This window comes from Notolabrus celidotus, chromosome 4 (genome assembly GCF_009762535.1).
Source record: "Notolabrus celidotus isolate fNotCel1 chromosome 4, fNotCel1.pri, whole genome shotgun sequence".
In the NCBI taxonomy this organism is placed as follows: Eukaryota; Metazoa; Chordata; class Actinopteri; order Labriformes; family Labridae; genus Notolabrus; species Notolabrus celidotus.
The window spans coordinates 11,317,535-11,345,074 of NC_048275.1; the positions used below are offsets into that span (position 1 = coordinate 11,317,535).

Below are 27,540 nucleotides of genomic sequence, written 5' to 3' on the forward strand. Positions count from 1 at the left end.
AATCATAACCCTAATCATAACCCTAATCCTAATCCTAACCCTAATCCTAACCCTAATCATAACCCTAACCCTAATCATAACCCTAATCCTAACCCTACTCCTAACCTTAACCCTAATCATAACCCTAACCCTAACCCTATTCTCAACCCTAACCCTAACCCTAATCATAACCCTAACCCCAATCCTAACCCTAACCCTAATCAGAACCCTAACCCTAACCCTAATCCTAACCCTAATCCTAACCCTAACCCTAATCCTAACCCTATTCTTAACCCTAACCCTAATCAGAACCCTAATCCTAACCCTAATCCTAACCATAATCATAACCTTAACCCTAATCCTAACCCTAATCACAACCCTAACCCTAATCCTAACCATAATCATAACCTTAACCCTAATCCTAACCCAAATCACAACCCTAACCCTAACCTGAACCCTAATCAGAACCCTTATCATAACCCTAACCCAAACCCTAACCCAAACCCATATCCTATCCCTATCCCTAATCACAACCCTAACCCTAACCCTAATCCTAACCCTAATCATAACCCTAACCCTCAACCTCAACCTAATCAGAACCCTTATCATAACCCTAACCCAAACCCTAACCCATATCCTATCCCTAATCACAACCCTAACCCTAACCCTAATCCTAACCCTAATCATAACCCTAACCCTAACCCTAATCAGAACCCTAATCACAACCCTAACCCTAACCCTAATCCTAACCCTAATCATAACCCTAACCCAAACCCTTATCCCAATCTTAACCCTAATCACAACCCTAACCCTAATCCTAACCCTATTCTTAACCCTAACCCTAACCCTAATCATAACCCTAATCCTAACCCTACTCCTAACCTTAACCCTAATCATAACCCTAACCCTATTCTTAACCCTAACCCTAATCCTAACCCTAATCATAACCCTGTCCCTAATCATAACCCTAATCCTAACCCTACTCCTAACCTTAACCCTAATCATAACCCTAACCCTATTCTTAACCCTAACCCTAACCCTAATCATAACCCTAACCCCAATCCTAACCCTAATCAGAACCCTAACCCTAATCCCAACCCTAATCCTAACCCTAATCCTAACCCTAATCCTAACCCTATTCTTAACCCTAACCCTAACCCTAATCAATACCCTAACCCTAATCCTAACCCTAATCATAACCTTAACCCTAATCCTAACCCTAATCACAACCCTAACCCTAACCTGAACCGTAATCAGAACCCTTATCATAATCCTAACCCAAACCCTAACCCTAACCCAAACCCTAACCCATATCCTATCCCTATCCCTAATCACAACCCTAACCCTAACCCTTATCCTAACCCTAATCATAACCCTAACCCTAACCCGAACCGTAATCAGAACCCTTATCATAACCCTAACCCAAACCCTAATCCTAACCCTAATTAAAACCCTAACCCTAATCATAACCCTAATCTTAACCCTAACCCTTATCATAACCCTAATCCTAACCCTAACCCTAATCATAACCCTAATCTTAACCCTAACCTTAATCATAACCCTAATCCTAACCCTAACCCTAATCATAACCTTAACCCTAACCCTAATCATAACCTTAACCCTAACCCTAATCCTAACCCTAATCACAACCCTAACCCTAATCATAACCCTAATCTTAACCCTAACCCTAATCATAACCCTAATCCTAACCCTAACCCTAATCATAACCTTAACCCTAATCATAACCTTAACCCTAACCCTAATCCTTACCCTAATCACAACCCTAACCCTAACCCTAACCCGAACCCTAATCAGAACCCTTATCATAACCCTAACCCAAACCCTAACCCAAACCCTAACCCATATCCTAACCCTAATCCTAACCCTAATCATATCCCTAACCCAACCCTAACCCTAACCCTTATCCTAACCCTAATCCTAACCCTAATCACAACCCTATCCCTAACCCTAATCAAAACCCTAACCCTAATCCTAACCCGATTCATTTTCCTCCAAGCAGACATTCACATCAAAAATGGGGAAATACAGCGATTTTCATCCCCAAATATACATCAGGCAAAACTGTCTGCAGAAAACATCATGAAGACAGAGCCACTCAGATAGCAGTGACTCGTGTTATACACATCAAGTCAGCTTTTGAGCAGGTCATGGTAAATAGTAAATGGTAAATGGACTTGTACTCATATATTTCTCTTTTCCAGTCTTCTGACCACTCAAAGCTCTTTTACATTACTTGCTCTCCCAATGATGGTAGAGGTTGCTATAGTAAGGGACCATCAGTATTAGCTATTCTTATTCTAGACATTCATACACCGCTGAACAACTGAGGGAGCAGTTTGGGGTTCAGTGTCTTGCCCAAGGACACTTTGGCATTTGACTGCAGGAGCTGAGATCGAAAAGAGACAAGCTGTCAGCCATTAGAACAGTGAGAGACAAGTGGGTAGAGCAACTTCCACTACTCTATAACCCAGGCCCTAATGTCACAGTGGATGAAGAGGCATTCAGAGGTTCCTTCCATTTTAGGCAATATATATCTTCCAAGCCAGCTAAATACAGCATCAAAATCTGAGCAGCATGTGACAGAAGAGGTGTCTCCTGTTAATTTATCAACATCACTTCATAAAAAAAACAAAAAAAACAAAAACAAAATAAAATAAACAAAAATCGGTCATGTAAAACTATTGTATTTATATTTAGGTCTTTCAAGTGTACATTAAAAAAAAGCTTTAACATTAATTTTTATAAAAAAATGAGTGAGTTACCCTCATTGAACCATGATCTTTGAGGATTAAAGAACACCATTGCACTAAATATTGATTTAAATGGTTAGTAATGGAGTTAGTAATGAGATTAAAAAATGTTTATTGGGATTTTTTTGAGCTCTGACACTTCTGGATAATTAAACATGCCCCGGGTCAAGTTGACCCACGAACATTATTGCTTTCCCTCAGAAACGAACATAACAGGAGGGTTAAACTACCACAATAATCTGTCCTGCTGTGAGACTGTCTGACCTGAAGGATCTGTGACATTTGAAGTTTGATGTGTGTATTGGTTAGCAGGAAGGATGTGACGTCAATCTCATGGCTCTGTCAGCCGTATCGTTTCTGCACATGCCTTAGCTTTAAATGATGTCACCAATGCAAAATGCAAGCGTCAGTCAAGGCAGTATTTTGGCCTTACTTTTTTGAAGCAATGGGAGATGGAAGCACGTCGTCCATATTTATATAGTCAATATATCCAGTAAGCACTTTTTTCACCTTCTTAAAAGTTTTATGAATTTACATATACAGCATATTTTTAGTCACAAAATCACTTTGCATCCCAGCACAGAATGTTGTAAAATGTAACACACAGCGATGCAGAAAAACTGAGGTCTGAGCCATATGAGCTCCTCTTTCAACACTGACCACATGGAGATACTATGTTCAGGTGATATGACTTCGTCCCACTGTGGAGTTATCAAATCATTTCAAAGTGTGTAACAGTGAGAGTCCAAACTTTAACCTCATGAATTAAACATTGTTAGAAACCCTCAGCAGCCTGCAGTCAAAATAATTCTCTTTCAAATCAGCTTCATCAGACACTTTATTCATGTTTTGAAGACAGTTGAGGCTCCTCTCCCCAGGCGTTGAATAATAATCAGCTTCGAGAAAAAATAATACATGAACCCATTATAATTAATATGTAAATAATCTGATGCAAACACATAAATAGCATCAAGGTAAGTTATAAATTCATCTCTCAGCAGCACAACCGAGGGACTTTGTTGATGAGGGAGTTCACTTCTTGTCATCTGGTGCTTGCTTTGTTCACACAAACATCATGCAGCATTAAACATCAATGCAGTTTAGTCTGCTTTGAGCCAGAAGGGCTCAGAGCGACTCAAAGAGGCTGGTACCAGGACTCTATATATCATCTTTAACAATTTCAGGAAGACATATCTCACAATGCACAATCTCTCACTTGTAAACATACAAACTGGGATACACAGCTGACTCCACGGCTCTGAACGGACTTCTGCTGTACTCTTGAATACAGCTCAGGATAAATATGTGACATTATCAGACTGATATGAATTATACATTATCACTTGTATGTGATGATTTATATCTCTGTTCCTCTTCTGAAGATATGAGGGCACAGAGGTTATCTTGACAGTCAGGATGATAGAGGATCAAGGACCCAAAGTTTAAACTGCTCTGTGATAATGTACTCATATCTCAATTTACATCTTCTGATAAAAAATACATCAAATATGTCATAATCTTCATTCCCCTGGTTGTCGCCATGTATTAACAGAAGTTGCCCTGCAAGAACAAGCTACATAACACCTTTCACTGTGGCACATAGTGCTTCTTTTCCACCAGATTCTTAAAGGATAAGTTCAGACTCACATGTAGTATGTTCATTAATCCTGTCAGTGTATATAAATATGAAGTTGTAATGTTATTTTCATATTGTCCTACTCTTTTACACATGTGGCAAGATACGATTTAAAACATACTTTAAAAACTACAAGTCTACAGCAAAGCTTGCAGCTGTGCAAAGTGAAACAGTGGTGCTTCTAATTAACAATTACAGTTAGCTTGCTAACTTTTCAAAGTGTTTATCTGGTAAAATTCAAGTTTAGGTTGTTGGCATGTCAACATTTAATAGTTAGCAATAAACCCAAATTAAAGTGGCGTGTGTTCTGTCAGATTTTGCTCTCCACACAGTCTGTTATTTCTGCATACATGAAAACCTGCTGACATACGATTGGTCGATACTACTCTAACTACAAAGTTACAATAAACAGAAAGCAGAACACTTCCCATGTGGAAACCCAGAACCCCCTGAGTACAGATTGTACTTTTATGCAGAAGGTGTAAATAGAGATGACTTTTCTTGTGCTGCTTGTGGAAAAGTCAGAAGAGCACCAAAGTCAGGGGGGTTAAACCTCTGGGCACCATAGAGGTCTGCACCATGTCATGTCAGTCCTTCAACAGTTGTTTTGATAATGTAGTTTGTGAGGTGGTGAGCTAACTGACTGACAAACATTATCATCACTGAAGCTGTTAACATGTGAACTTATCTTTTAAGAACTTCTGACCTCTGTATTTGGCACATTTACACCGTTCCCTGAGGATCATCATTGTCACCATTACCTCTCTATTAATCGCCACAATAATAACTCAAGTTGTTATCATTAATAGCAATATCAAACGCTACATCACCGATATTTTAAACTGTATTTTGAACAGAAATAAAAAAATGTCTTTGTTTTTACAGAAGATACAACACAGCAGTTCACAGCTGTACAGACAATATGCTTTCATAGCTGCTCTGTCACTCTATGCCCAAAATAAAGAAGATATAAAAACATTAAAAAAGGAATTAAGAGATTCATTCTGGGCAACAGTGACATTTGGAATAACATAGCATTATGGCATTTCCAACTACTTCTTTACACCCCATAAACTCAGCATGGATAATCACAGACAAGCATGTACAGTGCTGCTCCTCTTCTGTACAGTTCATCCACACTTATTGTTGATTTCTTTGTACATTATCCAATGAGCTCCTCTATTCGCTTATTGGCAGTATTGAGAGTCATTTTTTTAGAGTCAGTTTTTCAGTCCACCAGCCCCAGGTTGGGTATCCGTTCCACAGGGATGAAACATGAAGGCATCAAAAAGCACAGGAGGCCGAACACGAGCACAACTCAACTCAACTGCAGTGGTGAAAAGTCACTTGTAGATTAATCTCATTCATCCAGGTGGTAAAATGTCCAGGTGAAGTTTAACTCACTAGACTTAAGGGATCATTCTGCGGTGGTAAAAGTACACAAGGCTGGTTAGAGGCAGGGTTTGTGCGGAAGGTTTTGCTCTGTGGCTAAAGAAGAGGCAAATCATTTCACTTCTTGAGCTATAACTTAAAGTTTGTGTTATGGGGAGAATGAAGACGATGAAACTAAAAATGGTAAAATAACAAATCAGAGAAACGATGGCAACAGAAATAGAAAATGCAGACGCTGAGACAGGGCTCAAGTTTTTTTTTAGGAGGTCTTGTCTTTGTTAGACAATGTGTGGGTGTGCTGTCTACTGGCATCAACATTTTTGCTTCATAATGATCATCTCTAGTCTCGTCAGCCACCACACACACACACACACACACACACACACACACACACACACACACACACACACACACACACACACACACACACACACACACACACACACACACACACACACACACACACACACACACACACACACACACAGGCAGTCTCTCAGACAGGAAGCAGTGTTTCCCTTAAAGAGAGACAGATTGTGCTCCTCGGGCTGCTCGGTGCTATGCGGATTGAAGATGTTTGTATGAGAAAGGTACCAGCAGAAGAGGGATGAAGTGTGGATAATTGATGTCATATAAATAAAAGGTTTCATCAGGGATCTGAAAATGTTCTGAGTCATGCCAGTTGTTGTTTTTAGACAACTTTCATCTGGAGGCGCAGAGCTTCTTCAGTCTGACCCTAGAGGGAGCTATAACTGTGTTTCAACCACAAAATGACAAACTGCTCAGAGAAAGCTGGCACTAAAGACAGACAGACCATGGTGACAGAAATATCTAAAATCCTCTATTATTAATTTTGTTATTGTGAGCACTAAAATACATCATTCTACTTAGTATTTTTAATTTAATCCATTTAGATCTGCACCTTAATGGCAGCCATGAAAACAGACTAGAGGTCCACAATGAACTGTGTGGGCAACCTCACACACAACTGTCATTAACGCCTGTGCTGAATAACACACATCAAACAGCTGCAGAGATGACAACCCATACTGTTTCACTTCCTCCAAACTATATGTGTCAGAGTGTTCAGCTCTCATTAAGCACTGATCCTTTCTTTTTGACGTCTCCTTAATGACCAGTACGCTTTCATCTCACACTAGATAAGGCTGGCGACTGATGGCACAGACACATGCACAGCAGATTCATGCACTCATATCCAGGAAAGATGGCTCAGTCTTGCAGAGAAGGGTTTTTTCTTTGCAATGAGCTGAGACCACAGAGAATATTGCCTGGCTTGGTTGAGTCCTGCTTCAAGTCTGCCAGGATCTGTGAGTGTGTGTGCAGGAACGCATGGCCAGTAGCCACTGGGGTTTGTGTGAGTTTGAAGTGCCTTGCATAAGTACTCAACCCTCTTGAACTTTTCCATATGTTGTCATGTTGCAACTGCATGTTTCTGCTTTTGGAATCTTTTGCTTCATTTTTACAGATTTTGTTTGTTGCCTGAAAAATAGACTCACTTGTTTGTAGAACATTAAGTCTGTTATGAAACCACCTGTTTTAAGCAATTTGAATAATTTCTTACACTTTTAGCTTTTCAGTGACATATTTGTTTAAAGCTCCTGTATGAAGGATCATCCTGCTGTTGCTTTTATTCCCTTGTCTGACACCAACCCTGCAGCAGGAGTGACACGCTTGTAACCAGCTAAAGAACTCCTCACAAGATGTTCCTTTTTGTCTTGTTAGAAAACACATTGTTCTCCTTGTGTGAATAGTGCTATAAAAACAAAATTATGACTATGTTTATGTGATAATGGATTTTGTTATGGTTGAATGAAATGCAACAGGTCCAAAAAGTCGATCATTTGAAGAGGGGGTGTTCCAAATCCTTTGCAAACAAAAATCTGCAAAGTTAGATTTTGCAGTGAGACTTGAAATCAGATCGGGTGCAAAGGATTGCCTTCAGGTTAACTTGTGCATCCAACAGATGTCTCCTTTCTGGACTGATCTTGAGTGCTAAATATTTAGTAAAAAGCCCAAAAAGTTTATTTGAATTACAGATTGTAAATCTGTAAAATGTGACAAAGTGCAAGTGGGTTGAATACTCTTGCAATTAAACTGTTTATTGTGCTCAAGCAGTTGCTTGTCATCTTGGAAGTACTTTGGCAAAAGTGAATGCCAGTAGGGGAGATTTTTTTTGTTCTTGGTGGTAAAATTCTGTGTTCTTAGAAACAAAGTTCAATTTCATGTGTATTGGGTGAAAAATTAAACAGTTTGTGCTTTTTTACATTGTATATTTTCACTTGAACGTTCCTGTTGTTTTGGAGGAATATCAAAATTCTAATCTAACTTTGGCAAAATTGCTTTTTGACACTTTCCAGTCAACAATGCCAGAAAAGAGAAAGAGAAAGAGAGAGAGAGAGAGAGAGAGAGAGAGAGAGAGAGAGAGAGAGAGAGAGAGAGAGAGAGAGAGAGAGAGCATAGAAACGTGGTGACCTACAGCTGTGATGTGGATCACCAGCATCCATTGCTGTGAATGAGAAGAATAAACAATCCAATGCACTCTCTGTTAGCTGTTTGATATTGTAGCCAAATGCATGTGAACAGAGCGTAGAACTGAGCGGTCCCACAGCGGTCCCAATTTGCCAGCATTCAGAGCGGGTTGACCTCAACCACCTGACATGAATGCAATCATTCAGCGAGACCGGAGAACATTCTGTCTCTCGGGAGGCTGGTACTTTTCCTCCTCTAAGATTTCAGAGCTGCTGCACAGACCTCAGACTGCCCCAGCAGATAGACACAGTGACAGTGACCTCCCCGAAAACAATCAGGCATTGATGTCCAGTCTAATTAAGCTTAAGCCCACTGAATCAGCTTGAAGACAGGGATGGTGTGACTCATGGAAACAGATGTGATGGAATAAGGGGAAACATGTATGGAACGATGCGAGGAAAATAAATTATGATGATTTTCAGTTGGAGAGTGAAGAATATTCCCAGACTATCTGGATGTTTCCTTCTGCATGTTTCTGCTGCCTGTGTGTGGTTTCCCTTGCACTTGTGTTAACTCTGTTGTGTATCCAGTGTGTTTGTGTAAACCAGCTCCTGTTCTCGAGGAGGCAGGGAGAGTGTTAATGCTGTAGATCACCTCCTCGCCTTGTTCTCTGCACTCGTCTTAGAACCTGGTGCTCTCATGTTTCAGCATGCGGATGTTGGTAAGCGTCCCGCTGCCCCTGTGGTGGAACCCGTAAGCCTGGCGCTGCCCCTCCAGTCATCGAGCGCTGCCTGCCGACGACATGGTGCTGCTGGGACTGGAGCTGCCTGAGCCCCGGTCTTCAAACAAACTGATCTCTAGCTGAGGAAACAGAGGGAGTCAAGGATCATCATGACAGAGAGAGTTTTAAAACACAGGGGCTGAGAAAGTGCTTCAACACAAGCACTTCATTTTTCATCCCAGAGCTTTGTGTTGTGAATGTTTGGCCAAACAACTATCTCATGAGATTTATCCACTTGGAGGGATCAGTGAATGGCTTGAATATTTTCTCCTTCTCCTGCTGGTATCCTGTTTCTTTCTCAGTGGATGCTGCTTATTTCTACACCAGGACTCATCTCTAAGGAGCTCCATTTACAGAAACATCTTGTTTGGGCTGTGATAACATCAAACATGTTGATTATAAAATAGTTTTAGCATCTGGAACAGCTGCTGAGAACAGATATTTCTCAATGACAGAACTCAATGTGTTGATTCAAACACTGACTTTAAAAATAGTGTGGGGGAGGCAGATCATGGCAGAAGTCTGCTGTAGACTTTGGTTTCACTCAATAGTTGCTGTGATATCAATTAAGAGAGCAGAATGCCTCTGATGCTTCCTTGCTGGATGTACAAGTCGTCCATGCAGTGCATCGATCCGATGAAACGTTAGACCAGAGCCAAAACAGTTGCGGAGCAGCAACAAAGCAAACAACAACACTGTGGTGCTAGAAGTTTAGCATCATTTTACATGTAAAACTCATACCATTGGAACAATAATGTTTAGAGAATGCAAGACTTCAGGGCCAATATAAAGCTACAGTGAGGAACTAACTACTTGGGTTGACTCTTGCGCCTCCTGTTGACAAAAAAGTACCCAAAATATCTTCACTTCTCTTGTCCTGAGTATGTGTAGGTAGTGTTTTATGACAAAAAATCAGATCTTTCTTTCTTTTCAAAGTCATATTAATCACTCACTGTGACTGTTTGCTGTAAAAGCATGCTGTCATTCATCTGGTCTGTCAACTACCCCCATGTAGTGGTTACAGGCGTTAAAAGGTACTGTATGGAAGTCGTCAATCTTTCTGTTGATGGTCTTGTTGCTTTGGTAGGTCAGAAAGAGGTGTCGCTTTTAATGTCAGTCTGTTTCATAATCAGCTAAAAGGTCCTCATAGAGCCTTACAAATACTTGCAGGTACTAGATTAGTACTAAGTGTTTTCACTTTTTTTATTTGTAGTTGTTTTGTTCTTATTTTTTGATGATTACGACTCTCCAAATTGACTTCGCTCCAAAGGAAAGACGTGGTCAGACTAGATCAGTTTTTTACTTCCTCCTACAATCATTTAATTCAAACAGGTATTGGACATTATGGAGTCTTTACATAAACTATGTTTTTATTTTACATGCTTTCCATCTGTATATTTTATTTTGTTTTTTTGAATATCATTACTAAGAAGGATGAACAGTATCACATCTATATCCCAGGATGATTTGCAGCAAGATCACTCTCTGTGCTAGAATTCCCTTGTTTCTCTAAATATAAATATTCTGCTTGTTCAGGCTGAGGCATCATGCAGGTTAACACCTGACAGAAGTAACACATGCTTTTGTTGTTTTTTAGTAACCAGGTCTCCAGCTTGTGTTCACAAACAGGGACCATATTGTGAAGCACTGTGCTGACTAATAAGTGTTGGAAATAGGTTGGCCCTGTGACTTGGAGCCAGTTCTTTGAGTCAGTGTGGGCCAGGCCTGTGTGATGGTCTACTGGACACATTCTCTCTCCCACTCATACACTCCCTTTTAACTACACCAGAACCTCTGCTGGCATCACGGAAAACTTAGCAACTCACTTTTTAGGAAAATAGGATCAGAGACGTGAAGAGTTGCAAATGTTTGAAAGATTGTGACAGAACATCTAGTGTTGGGATGATAAAATGGAACAAATGGTTTTAGAATAAAAACACCTCAGACTGCTGATTCATCACTTTTACTTTTTCATTTCTAAAGACATCTGACAAAGCATGCTCGCCTTTCTCAGCCCTGCTGTGTTAAAATGTACTCCTGAGAAATGTTCCTCTGCAGCAGCTGAGGTTGAAGTTCCTCGCTCAAGGACCTTCATGATATTTTAAGAGAAGGGGTGGGTTCATTCATTCAGTTGTCAAACACTGATGTGAGAACTATGAACTCTGGTTTCTGGAAACTGTATTTGTCTGAGCCTTTGGTCACTACATTTTGTTACAATCTCAAACAGAGAGAAGAGCAGCAGACAAAGAAAGGATACGACCCTCATCCCTCGCTCTATGGGGTCTGTGAGCAGCAGACCTCGAGGAGCATAGATCTTCTCATTCTGCTCCTGGATGTAACCTGAAATCTTCTTCAGCACCTGGAATCACAAAAGAGTGAGAACAAAGGGATTAGAAAAGGACAAACTAATCACAGATGATTTAGATTTTAAGATATGCATTAGTGACAGGAAAACGTTAGAACACAAGCAGTGTAGTTCAGAATGAAATAATCTGTAGGGACATTCCACCAGTGGAACCATAATCTGTATTTAACTTGTCGGAGTGCAGGTTACATGGAACAAAGAAACCTAAAAGGGGGTGAAACATGGGTATAACCTTCTCTTGGGTGGAAAAATGGAAGACTAAAATTTGCGGTCATCTGTGCATACTGAGCATGCAGCATGTGATACATATTCTTTTCTAGTCTTTGCCTGTCTTTGTTTTTCCTGAACATTACAGTCTAAACTCACAGTAATTCCATTATGCTCTGAGTACGTCGGTTATTTTTATACATCGTTCTAAGCCACTCATGTCAAGTGAGGCTGTATGAGTTGAATTACAAGATTTGACAAGCCGGAGCATTCTCTTTTTGAAGTTTTCCGTTTGAAAGCTTTGGTTCTTAACTCCAGAGATGGCTGTCTCAGGCTTCATGTCATGCCTTGGTTAACTGTCTGGGACATTTAGAAACACTCTGAAATGTGAAGTAGACAGTTTATTTAGATTGTATTGATGTTAAATTTATTTCTCAGTTTTGCAAGTGAGTATTGCATCAACTGAGCGAAGACAAACAGAGCAGCAGCAGAGCGAAGCTGAGCACTAAGTTTAGACACAAATTCAGAAAGCATTACAACTACACACACACACTTTGCCCTGGAGACCTGAAGAGTGTTTCTTCAAACTGAAACACTGTGATGGTGTCCCAGGATGCGGCTGATAGCAACCAAATGACTGCTGACTGATGGCTGGTGATGCTACATGGTCAGATGTTATAGTTTAAGTGGCATCATTAGAGCAGCTTATTCAGCCTCAGCTATGCCTCTGTGGACACCAACAGAGCTGATGTGCCATGCTTCTCCTGAACTCTGCCTAACCGTGTCAATCAGCTGAACCACGCTCCACTGGGACTCATGATCTCTGAGATAGCTGTCAGCACTCTGAGGAGGAATCATTAGACATCTGCATGTCTCTGCTAAAACAACACACATTTATATCACTTAAATGGAAGATTACAGCCGTTTACTAAATAAACTTTACATATGTAATGTACATATTTCTATTAAAACTATGACAGAAATCTGCCCAGGATAAGTGAGATGTTAAGGTGAGTGGTGATGATGTGACTATCAACTAGCTGCTTGCTAACCATAACAGCCCTGGTTGTTTGGTTTGTTTGCATACATTCTGATTGATAGCGGGTGGGTTGCAGGTATTTTCGAGTTAATTGTGATCCAACTGCAACAGAAACAATGAGCGTGTCTCCCTTTTGAGAAACGTGGTGTGCATTTAGGTATGAATAACAGCACTGTAACCTCATTGATAATTTAAAACTGAAGATATGAATCTTATGTACAAGAATTAAATGTGTTTCTACAGTACACATCCTAAAAGGTCCCACAGTCAGTCCAGGTTCCCACAGTCAGTAGTTTGCTCTTTAAATCTTGGGGCAATGGGGACTCAACACAGACTCAGATTCTTCTCCAGTGACTTGAACTCGATTTAGACTTAAACACTAAGGATTCCAGACTCAACTCAGACCTGAGGTTCGGTGTCTCAACAATAACACTGCTACAAAAAAGGATTTCAGTTACAAGCTGCAATTATTGAATTGTGCTCCATCAGGTAATCCACAACTTTTCTAAACTGATATATTCAAACACAAAGACTCGCATCCTCTTTTTTGCGTTAACTAAAAGGCAGAGCCGCACTCTCAGCCTTCAGAGATGAAAACAATTGAGAGTGAGCAACACACTGAGCAACACTCCACCAGGAGGTCAGAGGCCTGTTACAGCTGCAGGCACAGCTGCTAATATAGTGACCCCTGCTAGTGGAGACTAAACCACAGAAGAATACTTCTCTCTATCTCCCATTGTAAGAGGAAGAAGAGACTTTTGTCTGGATAATGTTACAATCCGACATGAAGTTCCTCAGTGTACAGTCATTTAAGAGGCCATTACAAGGAAGTGGTTAGCTTCATTTCACTGCTTTAAATCAGCCAGATCTATGTCAAGTAAGAAGAACACACTCAGTTTTTGGCTTGGAACAATGCACAAATTCCCTTGCACAATACAAAAGTGTCTATTGTTAAAAACGCCATCAAAGAGAGCCAGATATTGCAGAGAGGAAGCAGAGGCTCACAGAGCAGAGCCCTGACTAATGGGGTTATTGTTGTGCACGGAAAAGGCCAACCGTTTCGCTGCTAGCAAGCTCTCAGGGCAGCTCAATCCTCTTCAGCGTAACAATATGACAGTCAAGTACACAAGCTGTGCCTCTGTGGTGCGGGCATGTGTGTGTGCCCGCCCTGCTGGGGTAAAGAAGCTTTGTGAGTGTTTGTGTGTGTACCGCCCAAGGAGCGAAGGTGTCACAGTCTGTTTGACATGCATGTCACAAGTTTGCATTCCTCTGCTAGAATAAAAGTTTTCACATCAGAGAGTGAGGTATAAAGGGGAATCTGTGTGTGTGTGTGTGTGTGTGTGTGTGCGTGTGTGTGTGTGTGCGTGTGTGTGTGTGTGTGTGTGTGTGTGTGTGTGTGTGTGTGTGTGTGTGTGTGTGTGTGTGTGTGTGTGTGTGTGTGTGTGTGAACATGTATGTGTGTGAGCCACATTCTTGTGAATAATAGAAGAAGGAAATGGATGGAGGCTACATGCTATGCATGAGGGATGCTTTATGAATGCTTGTGCGCACATGAATCTGTTCTGACATGCTGGGAGCAATCAGTGTCCTTTGATAGGGTGAGATATAAGCATCAAGAGCTCAGGGTGCTCCACTGAATCTGCACACATGCCCATGCTCACTGGTCTGTGGAAACAGCATCGTCTTGGGTGGGTATATTTGATCATTGTCGGTCATAATGTCATTCAGCCAAGATGTGAGTAAGTTAAACAGGTAAATAAACAGCTCTCCTGTCGGGCTGATAGCATCTGAAAGTCTCAATGGAGCAGCACCCAGCTGACAGGGAGATGAAAGCAGACTAAGACTGGTACATTTCTGCATGGCTTCCATACAGCAATAAGTCCTTTTGTGCTTCTTGGTCAAGATCCCAGTTCCTCTGTGCTGCTTTGATAAAGACACGTTTGAGAAATGCAACAAGACCGAGAAGATGAATGTTGTGGGTGACAGAGATCAAAAAAGAGAGGCTTGCTGGGACTTCATGGCAAACTAGTTTCATGTCAAACACCGGCAGGTACCCGTGTCATCACAAGGGAAATAATCAAACTCACTGTGTGTTTCTGTGTATGTGATTGTGTTATGTGGCTGTGTTCTTGTTCATTCTTGCACCACAGCCACGCAGAGGTTGAATCACCTGCTCTTTCTCCACATAGACATCGTTTTTGCCCTTTAGGCAAACGTGGTGGTGTTACAGTTAGCGTGCCATGCCTTGCCTCTCAGTTCACAGGTGTAGTCTTATGAGTGGGTTACAGAACCTCAAGGTTGGACAGCTGAAGAAGAGAATTGGATTTTATCTTGAGTTTTTTGGCTCAGATGCCCCGTGTGCTCTGACACAGAAAAACAACTGAATGCTTTTGAGTGTATAAGAGAGCTTGATTCCTTAGAAACTGAAAAATACAGCAGGAGAAAAGATGCAGTATGGGCATTGAGTTTATAAAAGCAGCTTTGAATTTAAAACAATTGAGCTAAGATGTAAATTGCCTGTGGGCTTGAACAGTTTTTTTTTGTATATCTTCAGTGTAAAGCTAGGGCAGACTGTAAAGCTCACTGAACCTCTAACAGGGTACACAGTGTAGAAAAACTATGGTTATTGATCATCATTGGTCCATCTCTCTCCATCATTAGTCATCTGACAAATTGGTATCATGGTGTATTAGAAAACATTAATGATGTCAAATGAGGGAAAATTTCATTCAATGTGAAGAATGAGACTGTGTCTTTAAGAGATATTCTGTCTGAATAAAAGTATGAACAAAACACTGGGAAATATGCTTTTTGCTTTTTACAAAAACAAGATTAAATGCAGATACCTCTCTTAAGGCTGTCCAAGGAAGCTGGCTCTATTTCTAAATGGAAATAAAGCCAAGTTAGCATAAAAACTCAAAATCAGGGGGAAGCAGCTCGCCTGAATCTCTATTTACTCAGCTTGTCTCTCATTTGCTAAAAAAGAACACAAACACAATTAAACTGTCTCCCTGGGAGTTACAGGTAACAATGAATGGTTATATGAACTTTTTAAAATGCTTAATTGTTTTTTTCATCACTGATTGTGTTTCATTAAACAAAGAGACAAAATAAGGTGTAAAGAGGCATATTTTTTAAGAAAGCAAGCCAAGCTGTTCCTCCCTCCTTTAAGTCTTTTCATGGGACATATTTTAACATATCAGTGTAAGAAAAGCCCTGGTGTGAATGCAGGAATAGAAGATGGTTTTACTCTGTGTAACTGCTTAAATTTCAGGGTCCTGATATTTTGCACGCCTTTCTGAAAAACATTCACAGGATCATTTTGTTTGTTCATGTGAACACTGATTCTTCTCCAGCTATGAAGATTCAAGATTTCTTGTTTTTGCTCCACACTTGAAGGGATCGTTTGTTTGTTTTGAAGTGGGATTGTTTGAAGTATTTGTCAATTTGTCAATAGTAAGTGTATCACCTGCAGGGGATCCTGATCACCTCGGTCTCTTTGTTGAGAAACTGGGCGGGGAACCAGCAATGAAGGTAAGCTATAAGATGCTGCATACAGGGTCATTTTTACCTCTTAATTTAGCTAATATAAGGACACTCTGATGTGTATGCTCTTTTAGAACATTTTCAGTGCTTTACTTTGTTTTAGCACTTCTCTCAGACACAACACACACATGTTCATCCGTCTACAGTGCACAGATTTACCAAGCTTATCTTTACAGAGGATGCTGTACGAAGTGACCTTCAGTACTAACTAATGCCATTCATACAAATTCACACTAGAAGCAATTTGGGGTTCAGTGTCTTGCCCAAGGAGACTTTGTCATGTGGACTACAGCAGCTGGGATCAACCTGAGGGTTGGCCTCTAACTGAGGGTTGGCCTCTAACTGAGAGACAACTGGCTCTACCACTGAGCCACCACATGACCTAAAAAAAATATGCCTTCTAACACTTCATTTTATCTCTGTTTGTTTAATCCATACACAAACAGTAATGAAAAAATACAATTTAGGGTTACACAGTGTTCATTTAAAGATTCACGGTCATATGTAACTCCCTTGATAATAGTTTCAGTCTGTTTGTGTACACACCAAACAAATCAGAAACAAACAGTTGAGTAAACAACAGAGAGTCAGACGTGCTGCTTCCTGTGCTTTAGAGTTTTTATGCTTAGCTGGCTTTATTTCCATTTAGATAGAAAGAAACTGTGAGTGTTACAATCTCAGCCAACACTAGGAAAGAAAGTAAATAAGCACAATCCCTCACCCCATAAATGTTTTATTGTCAATGAGCTGCCATCTCTGCAGAAGTAAACAATCTTTGCAGAGGTAAACCATCTTTGTTTAGACGCATGTTCATTCTGGCCCATATGATGTATATGGCTGTTGTGTGTGCTAGCATGTACAGCAGGTGTGCACAGGTTAATAATTACCTTCTCATAGCGTGTCTCCATGCAGAGGAAGATGATGTATGCCGTTGCACAGGCCAGACATCCCTCCAGGTATGACTGACCCCCGATTTTCTCGGCCTCCACATAGTAAGAGTTCAGGGTCTTCACCGTCTCCTCGAGCAACGTTCGCTCAATCTACTTACAGACAGAAACACACATCCAGGTAGAGGTATGGAGGAATGCACACAAACACAAACACACAGCCCATAAGGACTGCAGGAGTGAGATGTGTTCTGGAGTGAGTGTGGGAGCAAGCTGCTCAGCTATAAAAAAAACAGCCTGCCAAACATACCAGCTGCATACTGCTCCACCAAAAATATTATTCCTTTGTCAAAAGATTCAGAAACACACCTTACTTGCAGAATATGAAGAAACTTGAAACTACGATGACGAATTAGGCGGAGGTGTGACAGAAATGGGAAGTGGTTTGAGTATCTGACAGAGAGCATTTCTAGAGAAGTGTTGCACAGTTTTAAAAATATTTCCTTCTGTTCTTTCTAAACTGATTCCCTCTATGTTTCTCTCCACTTTCTTCTCGCTCTCCGTGTGTGTGGTCTGTCTGCCTCAGACATCAATTGCCAGACAAAACCAAATTAAAAGAAAGTTCCCTGCAAAACACCTTCACATCTTCGCTGTGCCAATACAGCATGGTAAAAAGAGCATATTTGCACCTCAAATAAAAAGCACCTTCCCCCTCGTGCCCAAATTAAGTGTGAAAATTAAATCATTGGGGCTTCGTGTTTACTGTTTCTTTCTTCAGAGAACAAACAGAGCACATCAAATATAGTCTTAGTAGAGTTGCAATGCCTATATAGTTCTTATGTGATTATCTGCTGAGTTAGAAGAAAGGTCATGCTGCAGAAGTTTGCTTCCATCTGCTTAACGTTTGCATTTCAGAAGTCTCTGGTGTTTGTTTTCAGGGGTGGCAAGGACACACTAGTATAAAGACTTTCTTACTTACTTTTGTAAAGTGTTCAGGTCTCTGTTCTTTATTTTTCTGACAATATTCTACACCCACACTTTTAGACTTGAACACAAATATTTGTAGTTTCTATGCCTGATGTTTTAAAATAAGGGTTTCACTTCAGCTTTACGGTGGACCGTAGTTCACAGAAAAGATGATCCCTTTGTTTTTTCATCAATTCATATCATGCATGATGGATGTTAAAGGACAAACATAACAAAACAAACCTTTCGATAGAATACAGACAAAAGATGGACTACATTTCAGGCTATTGTTTTAGTTCCTGCAAATACAGCAACCGTATATTTTGCACTCTAGATATGTAAAGATGATCGATCCATCCTTTCTAGTCTTTTTTAAACAATAGCCATACTTTTACAAGAGTAAAGAATGTGTTCACTATGCATGTGTTACATGGCTGAGAGCATCTACTTGTAAAAGCCAATACCTGTCATCTACATGCATTGTCTTCCTGCAGCACCTTTGTAGTGATCTTATTAAGCTGTATTGCACCATCCCTCTCTCTGTCTTGCAGAGTGTGGATGTTGTCTCAGGTGATTTGAGATTCTGTCAACATATTGCACTTGCTGTGGTGTGTTTATCTGAGTGTGTTTATATTTGTGCTCACCCTGTTGTCGAGCTCTGAGGGGAACTTGCTCTGGAAGCGGCAGACGGTACCTTCGCTGTAGTCTCTCTGTATAAACACCTTCGTCACCAGCGATGCATTGTGCCGCAGTTCCTGGAGGTTATGGAACTAAACAAAGAAGAGAGGGAAGGCAAACAAGTTGTATTAATATAGAGAAATTATAGTCATATTGGTACAAAATAGCAATTTTATCTTTGGATTTTAAGAGCCAGGGCTCCAAAAATATACAGAATCATAAAGTTTCTCTACACACAATTACGGTTTGAGAATAAATCATCTCACTGAGTCATTTCTTAGTATTTTTTCTGTTACACACTACTTTTACTGATATAATTTACAGCCATACTGCATTTAAGGCCTCTATAACAGAAAATTAAAAACACAACAGTTTAAAACCCACTTGTCTGAAGGAGTATTAAGTTATGTCATATGTTCTGGAAGTCCTCTGTGTTTTTTAGCCAGACATCAGCAGATCAAAAGCGCTGAGGTGATTGTACAATATTACTACATCAACACTACAACAGTCCTACTTAGCACTCTCTCTCTCCATCCCTCCTACATTAAGAGACCCATCTTCAGTAATAACGAACATTTAAAAGACTCCTCTTCACAACACTTTGGTGCTGAGTGGTGTGTTTTACACCCAAACAGGCTTCCCCTGAGGAGAGCAGCAGTGAGCAAGTGGGCCAGTGTAACTTGTCCCCCGCTGATCCAAATTACTCCCCTCAAGAGGACGGCAATTAGAGAGAGTGGGAGCGTGTAGGGAGACTGAGACGTGAACAGAAAGGTGGAGGAAAATACAGTCAAAGATGCTTGAAGCTTTTTTTTGGACCGTTTCTCAGAAATTGAAATGTCTGCAGCATTCAGAGAGTTGTTGTCTTTACGTACAAATATCTTCTTTGTTGCAGTATTTTGGAAGCGATGCCACAGTCTGGCTTTCTAATGCAGTGTTGTTATTATCAAAAACAGAGGTTCTGTTTATGTGGTTACCTAAATGTAAAAGCCCAAGTGAGCCATTTTCAGAAAACATAGTACAGTACCGCCCTCTCATCTCTATATAGGGTACACTACGCACACCCAGGAATAGAATCCAAGCTGCTATTTTCGTCAGCTGGAAGCCAAAGTCATCTCACAGGTACTAGATCTTTCTGTCTGCCAGAGCTTTTTATATCCTTCTTTTTGCCTTCACTCTCTTCACACCCCCCACCCCCCGCCCCCACTTCCTCTCTACGTGCTATCTTCAGGCCATCATGATGAACAACAAGTCACTCTATTAATAGAAGCAATTATCAGCACATGATCGAGCATCTAATCCAAATTAGAATCAGACAGCCCAGAGTGGGGATTATTAAGATCCTTCCTATGAGAATGTGTGTGTACATGCACGTTTGTGATGCAGCAACATCAAGGTAGTCTGATCTGAAATTTCCCGGTTCAGGATCAATACATTACTTTTATCTTTATCTTAACTATGTATCATGTTAAGAAGCAACTTTTCTTTTTAAGTAGAGGTTATATGTAGAAGATAGGACAGGGGATAGAGCAGGAAACCAGGAGAGAGAAACAGGGAAAGGGGCTGCAGGTTGGAATCGAGCCCAGGCCGCCCTATTGTGGGCTAAAGCCTCTGTGTAAGGGACACGCAACATAAAAACCAGGCCAAACCGGAGCCCCCTGTAATCAAATTTCTAGTTCATTGCTTCTGGTTTACTTCAAATAGACATTTACAGAAATAGTAATTCATTTTTCAAAGCGGGACTTAAGTTCTGCTGCCAGGTGTAAAGCACATAGGTCAACTTTTGAGGGGTTTTCATGCATTTGTTGAGATATCCAAGTCAGGAATGACGGGAAAATAGACAAAGACATGAGGGAAGAAAGAGGGACATTAGGAGAGAATGATAAAAAATTTAATAATAAAATGTGATTCAATCAAAATCAGGAACACAAGAAATGAAAGAGAAGAAATAAGATGTTGCTGATGTTTTGCCTGATGCAAAATACAAATTCTCCATTCCAGACATGTCTGCCTGTGTGACTTCACGCTGTGTTCTGGTCTATCATTGACCTCCTGACCCCTGCCTCACATTGTGATGCTACATGAACCTTGCTGCTGAGCAAAGCTGGCAGAAGCTTCACGTCTGTGCGGCTGCCAACAGCACACTGATCCCATTTGTTTGTTAAACGCAGACTCTCAGAGGATATCTCTTGTTAAAAGGTAAAAGACTGACACAACATGCTCAATGTTGGCCAGCACTGCAGTGCTGACGTATTGTGTTCATGTTGTATCTGTGGACCGGCCAACAGACAGGATGCATGTTTTACTTTTTTTATCCGTTTGTGTGAAGGGGTACTTGTAGACTTTGCATCAACAAGTGTTAGCTCACTACACACCATGATGTGTGAGATAGGTCCGCGAATCTGTATTCAATTGTAAATGTGCTGCCAGCCCTTACTTTTGAAAATAATTCTACTATAATTCTCTAAAAGTTCTACTCTTTTTCATTGTTCTTGCTTTTTCTTTTGGTTGTGTGGATGTTTTTATTTCATAAACGTATTAAAATGGTGCTGATGGTGCATCGGTTTGGCACAGTGGTTAAGTCCAGTCATGTACAATGGCTGAAGTCGAGTTCCAATCCAACCTGTGGCCTGTCATCACATGTCATTCTCCACTCTCTCTCCCAGTTTCCAGCTCTATCCACCGTCCTCTCCTTTAAAGGCATAGACTTCAAAAAATGGTTCACACAAAATATTTGGCCAGCCAGTTTGTGCCATGTCATTTATTGTCACATTTTGACTGGGTGTTATGAGTTGTTTCAGCAGCAAGGACAACTGTTTGGATTGAAAACAAGAATTTTAACAAGTTTCTTTCAGGAATGTTCACTTTTATGATGTGTTGTGTAACAGATCCCTCATATAATGACATCAACACCTAAGGGGCATTTCAATGGCCTGATTTGCACAATCTACCAGGGGTTCGGCCCCGCGGTCAAAGGGCAGACAACAATGGGGGGCACAGAACCTTTTAGTTCAGGGTAAAGTAGATCTGGGGGCTGAAAGACCCCAGAACTCTTGGCCGAAATGCACCTCTATTGAAGAAATAAACTCACATAAACATAAAGGTCAGAACTAGAACATTTACATGTTGGACTTTGGCTAATTTTAACATCTCTTTCAAAGTGGCTCCTTTCTTATTTGGCAGAGGGAGAACATAACTGTCTTGGGTTTATAAACCAAACTGAATATATTAATCTCTGCAGCCAAATATCAATTTATTAATCCTCATTAAAGCCTCTATAAAGTTCAACAACATTGATTTAGTTTGATACTAAAAGGCTTCATGAAATATCTCTGTAGTCACAGGTTGTTGATGTTACATGGCGGTGTGTCTGTGTCCATCTGAGCCTTGAAGATAAATGTTTTCTGTTGGCAGAGTGCTGATGTTTACTTTCCAGGGTGGGAGACCAAGGATCAGATCCACTCTATCTGTTACTGCATCTAAATTTAGCACACGAGCAGACAGCAATGTTAAAGTGTCACAGAGATCACATAGGACTCTATTAAGAAGCTCCACACTGCGGTGCACTGTCTGTCTCTCCTCCACTCACACATCTGTCCCTTTTCCTTTAATTTACAAGTGTCTGCACACTGAGTAAACACAAGGATGGAATAAATAGAGTGAGAGTAAGTCACTGAAGAAGGACTCTTTGTTATTTCAAAATAAACTGGATGCATCAAGCTAACAAATGAACAAAACACAGAGGCTGAAACACAAACGTGTGTTGCTAACGTTTCCACATCCCTTTGGGCTTCTCTACATCTACAGTTTGAAACACAAAATTAAAATGTTTCTATTTAAGCCTTTTACTGTTCATTTAATGAAAAGAACAAATGTTCAAAAGCAGATATCCGTTGGACACACAGTTATTAAACCAAGAACATTTGTTGCTCTAGCAGGGGCGTGTCCAGACTGTCTTGGCTGGGGTGTCCAAACTGGGTCACTGAGTCACTCAGGGGTGGCATGAAGCCTGCACACACTCCATATCTATTTCAACTTCCAACATTAAAGTAACATACTGATGTTTTTTCCTGTTTATATATTTTTTAAATTAACACAACATATACATCTTTGAAACTTCTTCACTTTTCGAGGACTCAAAAAGGAGGTATTAAATTAATGCAGATATTTTTTACAGTTAGTGCACCACTCTGTTAATTAAAGTAGATGTGCAAAGTGTTGTTTTTACAATATACTATACCAATAACAGAAAGTGTGCTACGTTTAAGTACAAAGAAAGCTACTAGCAGCCTGTTGCAATGCAGCCAAGATATCTGACAAGCTGAACAGCCAATCATAATTTGGGATGGCCCCTGAGGTGGCTAATCAGATTTCAATGCCACCTTGCTCAAGGTGAGGTTCAAAGCACAGCACTCAACTCTGCTGACATTTTGAATGGTGAAAAGTACTGCAGGTCCCACCTCCTCAAAAATCTTGGACTTTGTGCTGGTTCAATACTCAATAACCCACTAACATATATTTGGAATTTTAGCTGTACTATGATAAAATATGGAAAAGTCCAAGGTGGGTAAAAAGGTATGTGAGGAACAGTACATATTTGCAATGACATAGACCTGTTTACACAAGTTTGATATCAGTAAATGATTAGAACTTAATAGGGATTCAACCTGTTCACAGAATAGTAAAACATTTATCTCCTGGGGAGTTTCCAATGGTTCAAAAAACAATTTGTGTTTTAAATTCTGTAAGCAGAAATTGCCAGCAGCTGAGCAGAAACATAAATTGTAAGACTATACGATGTAATGTTGGTTTGAATCAGGAGTAAAACATGTTACATGTTTCACAGACCTGTTGCTTCAATTAAAAATGTTTACCACTTTTTAACATTTATCCTTTGGCATTTCCTTCTCTCACATCCTCACCCTATAGTAGTTTCCTCCAGCTTTCATATGTAGGTCTGTATGACTCTCATTGCTCAGACATGTTTCCTACTTTAGTCACTTCAGCTTAAGGAACACATAACGTCAGCACGGGTGAGTGCTGCCAGTGGGCAGACGCTGCAAAGGGCACACATACAATTACAGCACGCACAGTAAATGCACTCAGAGTTAGACATTACATTTTCCTTACAGTCAGCTCTCTCTTTTCATCTATTCCTAATATAACTGGTTTTCTACCATTGGGAGCAGAATTAGTCATGTTTGCTGCCAAACTGAGGCACCCAGAGGTCCATAAATCATTGAGATTAGATGGTGTTGACTAAACAGTCAAATTTCCTGACATTTAGATGGAAGATTAGTGACTGTAAGACCAATGCGGAAATTTTCTTTGGATAAAGGTGGTGTGTTGTTTAAGAAGAGAGCTGAGCATGAGCCAACCTTAGGGATGGTTCCTGAGCTTCCACACATTATTCGTCAACAGTGTCAGACGGGAGCCAGGGCTAGCCTCAGGACTGAGAGAAGGATCTGGCAGGAGTGGACTTAATGGAACCAGAGTGACCATGCAGCACAAACAGTCTGCGGTATGAGCTGACTGTAACTTGGTCACTTAACATTTGCTGACTCAGCATACAATAAACATCACAGAATGAGCTCTATTATCAAAGGAGACAGGGAAAAAGGAGCACAAGAAAGCGGCAGATGGATAAAAGCATGAACAGGGAGCAAGCTGTGCCGCTCATCTCAAACTCCAATCACTGACGGTTACAAACTGCAGCAGCCTGTCAGCATTAAATATGCCATGGATAATTGATGGACCTTGGACATAAAATCTGTCCTGCTTCCACACACTCTACGTGTTTCCGTGCATGTGCACGTTGTGTTTGTGTGCATGCACGTGTGTGCATGTGCGTGTAACTGATGGGGCTTGGACAGGGATACTGGCAGCCCACCAGAGGAAAATCAGGGCTACTCTGCCAATGCTTTGCAGGCTCAGGGAAAAAAACACAATCACAAATCCTGCTTGGCTCACTGTCCACTGCACCTTTACCTGCTGCACATTATGCTTGAATTACAGCTGCATCCGCACATGAGATGTATACTTCCAGGTGTAGCAACAAAATACACGAGGACAAACACACACTGTTTAATTTAAATGCAAGCTCATTTTGCATGCCTAAGTGTCCTTAACTTGCGCCAAAGTTAATAGCTGTCTCCTTTAATGTGATGATTATTATTGTAATGAGGCAGCTGTGGCTTCAGCATTATGGTGACATCACCAAGGACACAAAGAGGGGGGGTGAGGAAGAGGAAGAGGTGCTGCTGGCCAGAGAGCCACCAGACATTACTGAGGCTAAAAATACATCAGTAAACACTGTTGATACTAGAGTAGAAGCTGTAACTGTACTATGTGAGACCACCTCAGGAACAGCACTTCCAGTCATAGACTCTCACTGAGCTTTGTGGAGCTGCCAACCATGTTAATTACATTTATTACAGGCAAGAGAAGACCCCAGAGAAATGAGTGTGGAGTCTACCGGCTCATTTAGAAAGCAAGGACTGAGCTTTGTCAGTGTACTTTAGAAGTATGCAAACGGGAGACTGTCCCTGTCCATGGTGCTGACTGCTCCATCATCATCATCATCATCACTCTCATCAGTCTCCTGAGCTTTGAGCACACTGCCTGTGCTCTTTCGAGATGAGATTCGTCTGTTTCTTCGTGGTAAATATTGAATAAATACCACGAAGAGGACGAGAAATGAGGGAAAATGTCAGCTCCTCTCCTCCGAGGGTATCAGCCCGCAACAACAGAGCTCATAAACAGTGATGAAAGTAAGTGCAGCCCCTGAATGATAAATCATTTCTTGCCTGAGAAAACATTCACATGAGAAAACATGCCAGGTGCATTGGGTTAGACTGATTGATTGATTGATTGATTGATTGACTGATTGACGGTAACATGTGGCATGACCACATTAAGCAGCAGATATCGGAGGTTCAACAAGCAACACATTCAGTTTGCAACACTGCAGTTCCTTAAAAAATACCAAGTGCAGTCAATTTTCGTTTATTGTTGTCAAAATACTAACAAGACGGTGAGAAATGGTCTTACCTCTGTCGCCATATTGCAGTAACAGGGTATAGGATCTGTCCCGTGCTGAAATCAACAACCGTTTGCTCGCGCTGTGTGGGACAACGCGACTCACCGCGCGAGCAAGAGGACTAGAGAGGCACGGGCGCGCATGCACGTGCCTGTGCGTGTACGATTCCGTGCGTGCGCGCCTGAGCACGTTTTCACTGGGACGCGAGGAGGACTAATTACTTACTTGAGTTTCCTTTCGACGTCTCAACAGAGAATGATTTACTCCCAGATTCAGTCCTTGAGTCACATTTCAAGTGGAAATAAGAGCTTTTATGTATTTTAATTATTATTTGAATCGTTGATTTAACATTTATTTATCTTATTTAATTATTTATTTATCTATGTGTCTCTGTATCTGTATTGGTTTTTATTTTTAATTATTTTATTTATAATCATGCCTTTTATGATTTTACCATTGCTGTTGTTTTCTCTCTTTTTTGTGATCATTTATATATATATATATATATATCAACAAAAGAGAAATCCAAAAACCAAAAACAAAGTTTACACAAACAACAAAAAGAAGAGTACAGGAGAGAGGGATCATGACCATTGCAGATGTCAGATGAAAGATAAGGAACAAAGACCAAAAGAAACAGGCAAACGGGAAATACATTTTCTCTCTCGCCATAGCACGAATGACAAACATAGGTAGGCAAATTTTTTTTTTGAAAAAAACAAACAAAAAAAACACTGCTGTTGTTTTCTGTCTCTCTGTTATTCTGTAAAGCACTTTTGGCTGCATGTTTTTATGTATAGGTGCTATATAAACAAAGTTGAGTTGAGTTGAGTTTCCCTACGTGATTAGTTCAGGGTGTTTTTGTGTGTGGCACCTGATAATGTCATTTCCAGAACAATAAAACAACAACTTTAGAATCATTCTTCTTAAGGCAAGAGATAGATGCCAAGATGTTAAAACAGCTGTTTTAGTTAAATTAAGAAATATACAATATTAGTGTTTTAATAACTACTCCAAGAAGAGTGTGAAAGCAAACTCTATTTTGCCATTACAGACCTGAAGCCAAAACAAACACAAAAGTGATCCTGATACCATGACATAAATATAAATCTATTAGATCATGAGTCTTCAGGGAAATATTACAGTGAATCATTTGTTACTGCCAGCATGCAGCCACGCTTAAGTTCCCTTCAAATTAAAAGCCTGTTTTCATATTTAGTCAGCACTGTAAAGTCATCCAGTAGGAGTTCATTGCTGCCAACACTGCTATCCTTTAAGATCAGGTTGGTTCTGGTGCAAAGCGGTCATGCAGCAATGACTCATACTGGAGCCCATATGTTTAATGCACCATAAGCAAGTGCTCATATTAAACATTTATCACAGCCCACTTGGCTGTTCTACATTTCCCCTTTTTTCTCCTTCCACAAAAAGCGAATTCTTCCAGTTCACGAACAGATCAAGGTCTTACTGGGTCTGAATTTTTTACAAGGTCGGCTTCAAATTCACAAATGGGACTGAGAAAAAATGTGGCAGCCAGAGTCTTGTTTTAGTGCTTTTGACTATCTCAAGGACAGGAACATGTTAGACTTTGATTAAAAAAAGGAAATAAAAGTGAGATGATAAGTAAACCTACTTTGATGAGGCTATTTTTAGGGTAAGACTCTTATTCTTTTTTTTTTAGGAATCATGAGTCATGACGTGCAGAAATGTGTCCCTTTCTCCGTCACTAAAACACATTGCCCGAGGTATGCTTGGATCACATTCACA

At 40.5% G+C, this 27,540-nt stretch overlaps 1 protein-coding gene across 4 annotated transcripts in view; it reads right to left on the bottom strand.

Annotated features, from left to right (window-relative positions):
* golga7bb (golgin A7 family, member Bb) overlaps nt 1-25,948 on the bottom strand; it is a 38,357-nt gene extending 12,409 nt beyond the window's left edge. Inside the window, exons 1-6 of one of the 4 annotated variants that reach the window (XR_004631039.1) lie at nt 25,785-25,948; nt 18,704-18,829; nt 17,094-17,246; nt 11,307-11,408; nt 8,923-9,129; nt 3,571-5,808 (exon numbers count right to left, since the gene is read on the bottom strand). Coding sequence is in view for 2 of the 4 variants with exons in the window: in XM_034682056.1 (XP_034537947.1) it covers nt 11,184-11,408; nt 17,094-17,246; nt 18,704-18,829; nt 25,785-25,796 (516 nt within the window). In the remaining 2 variants the exon portion in view is untranslated. Of the gene's footprint in view, nt 1-3,570; nt 9,130-10,996; nt 11,409-17,093; nt 17,247-18,703; nt 18,830-25,784 lie in introns of those variants that run through there. The other 3 variants (XR_004631038.1, XM_034682057.1, XM_034682056.1) reach the window with 3 other exon arrangements.
* Between the last annotated feature and the right edge of the window lie 1,592 nt (nt 25,949-27,540).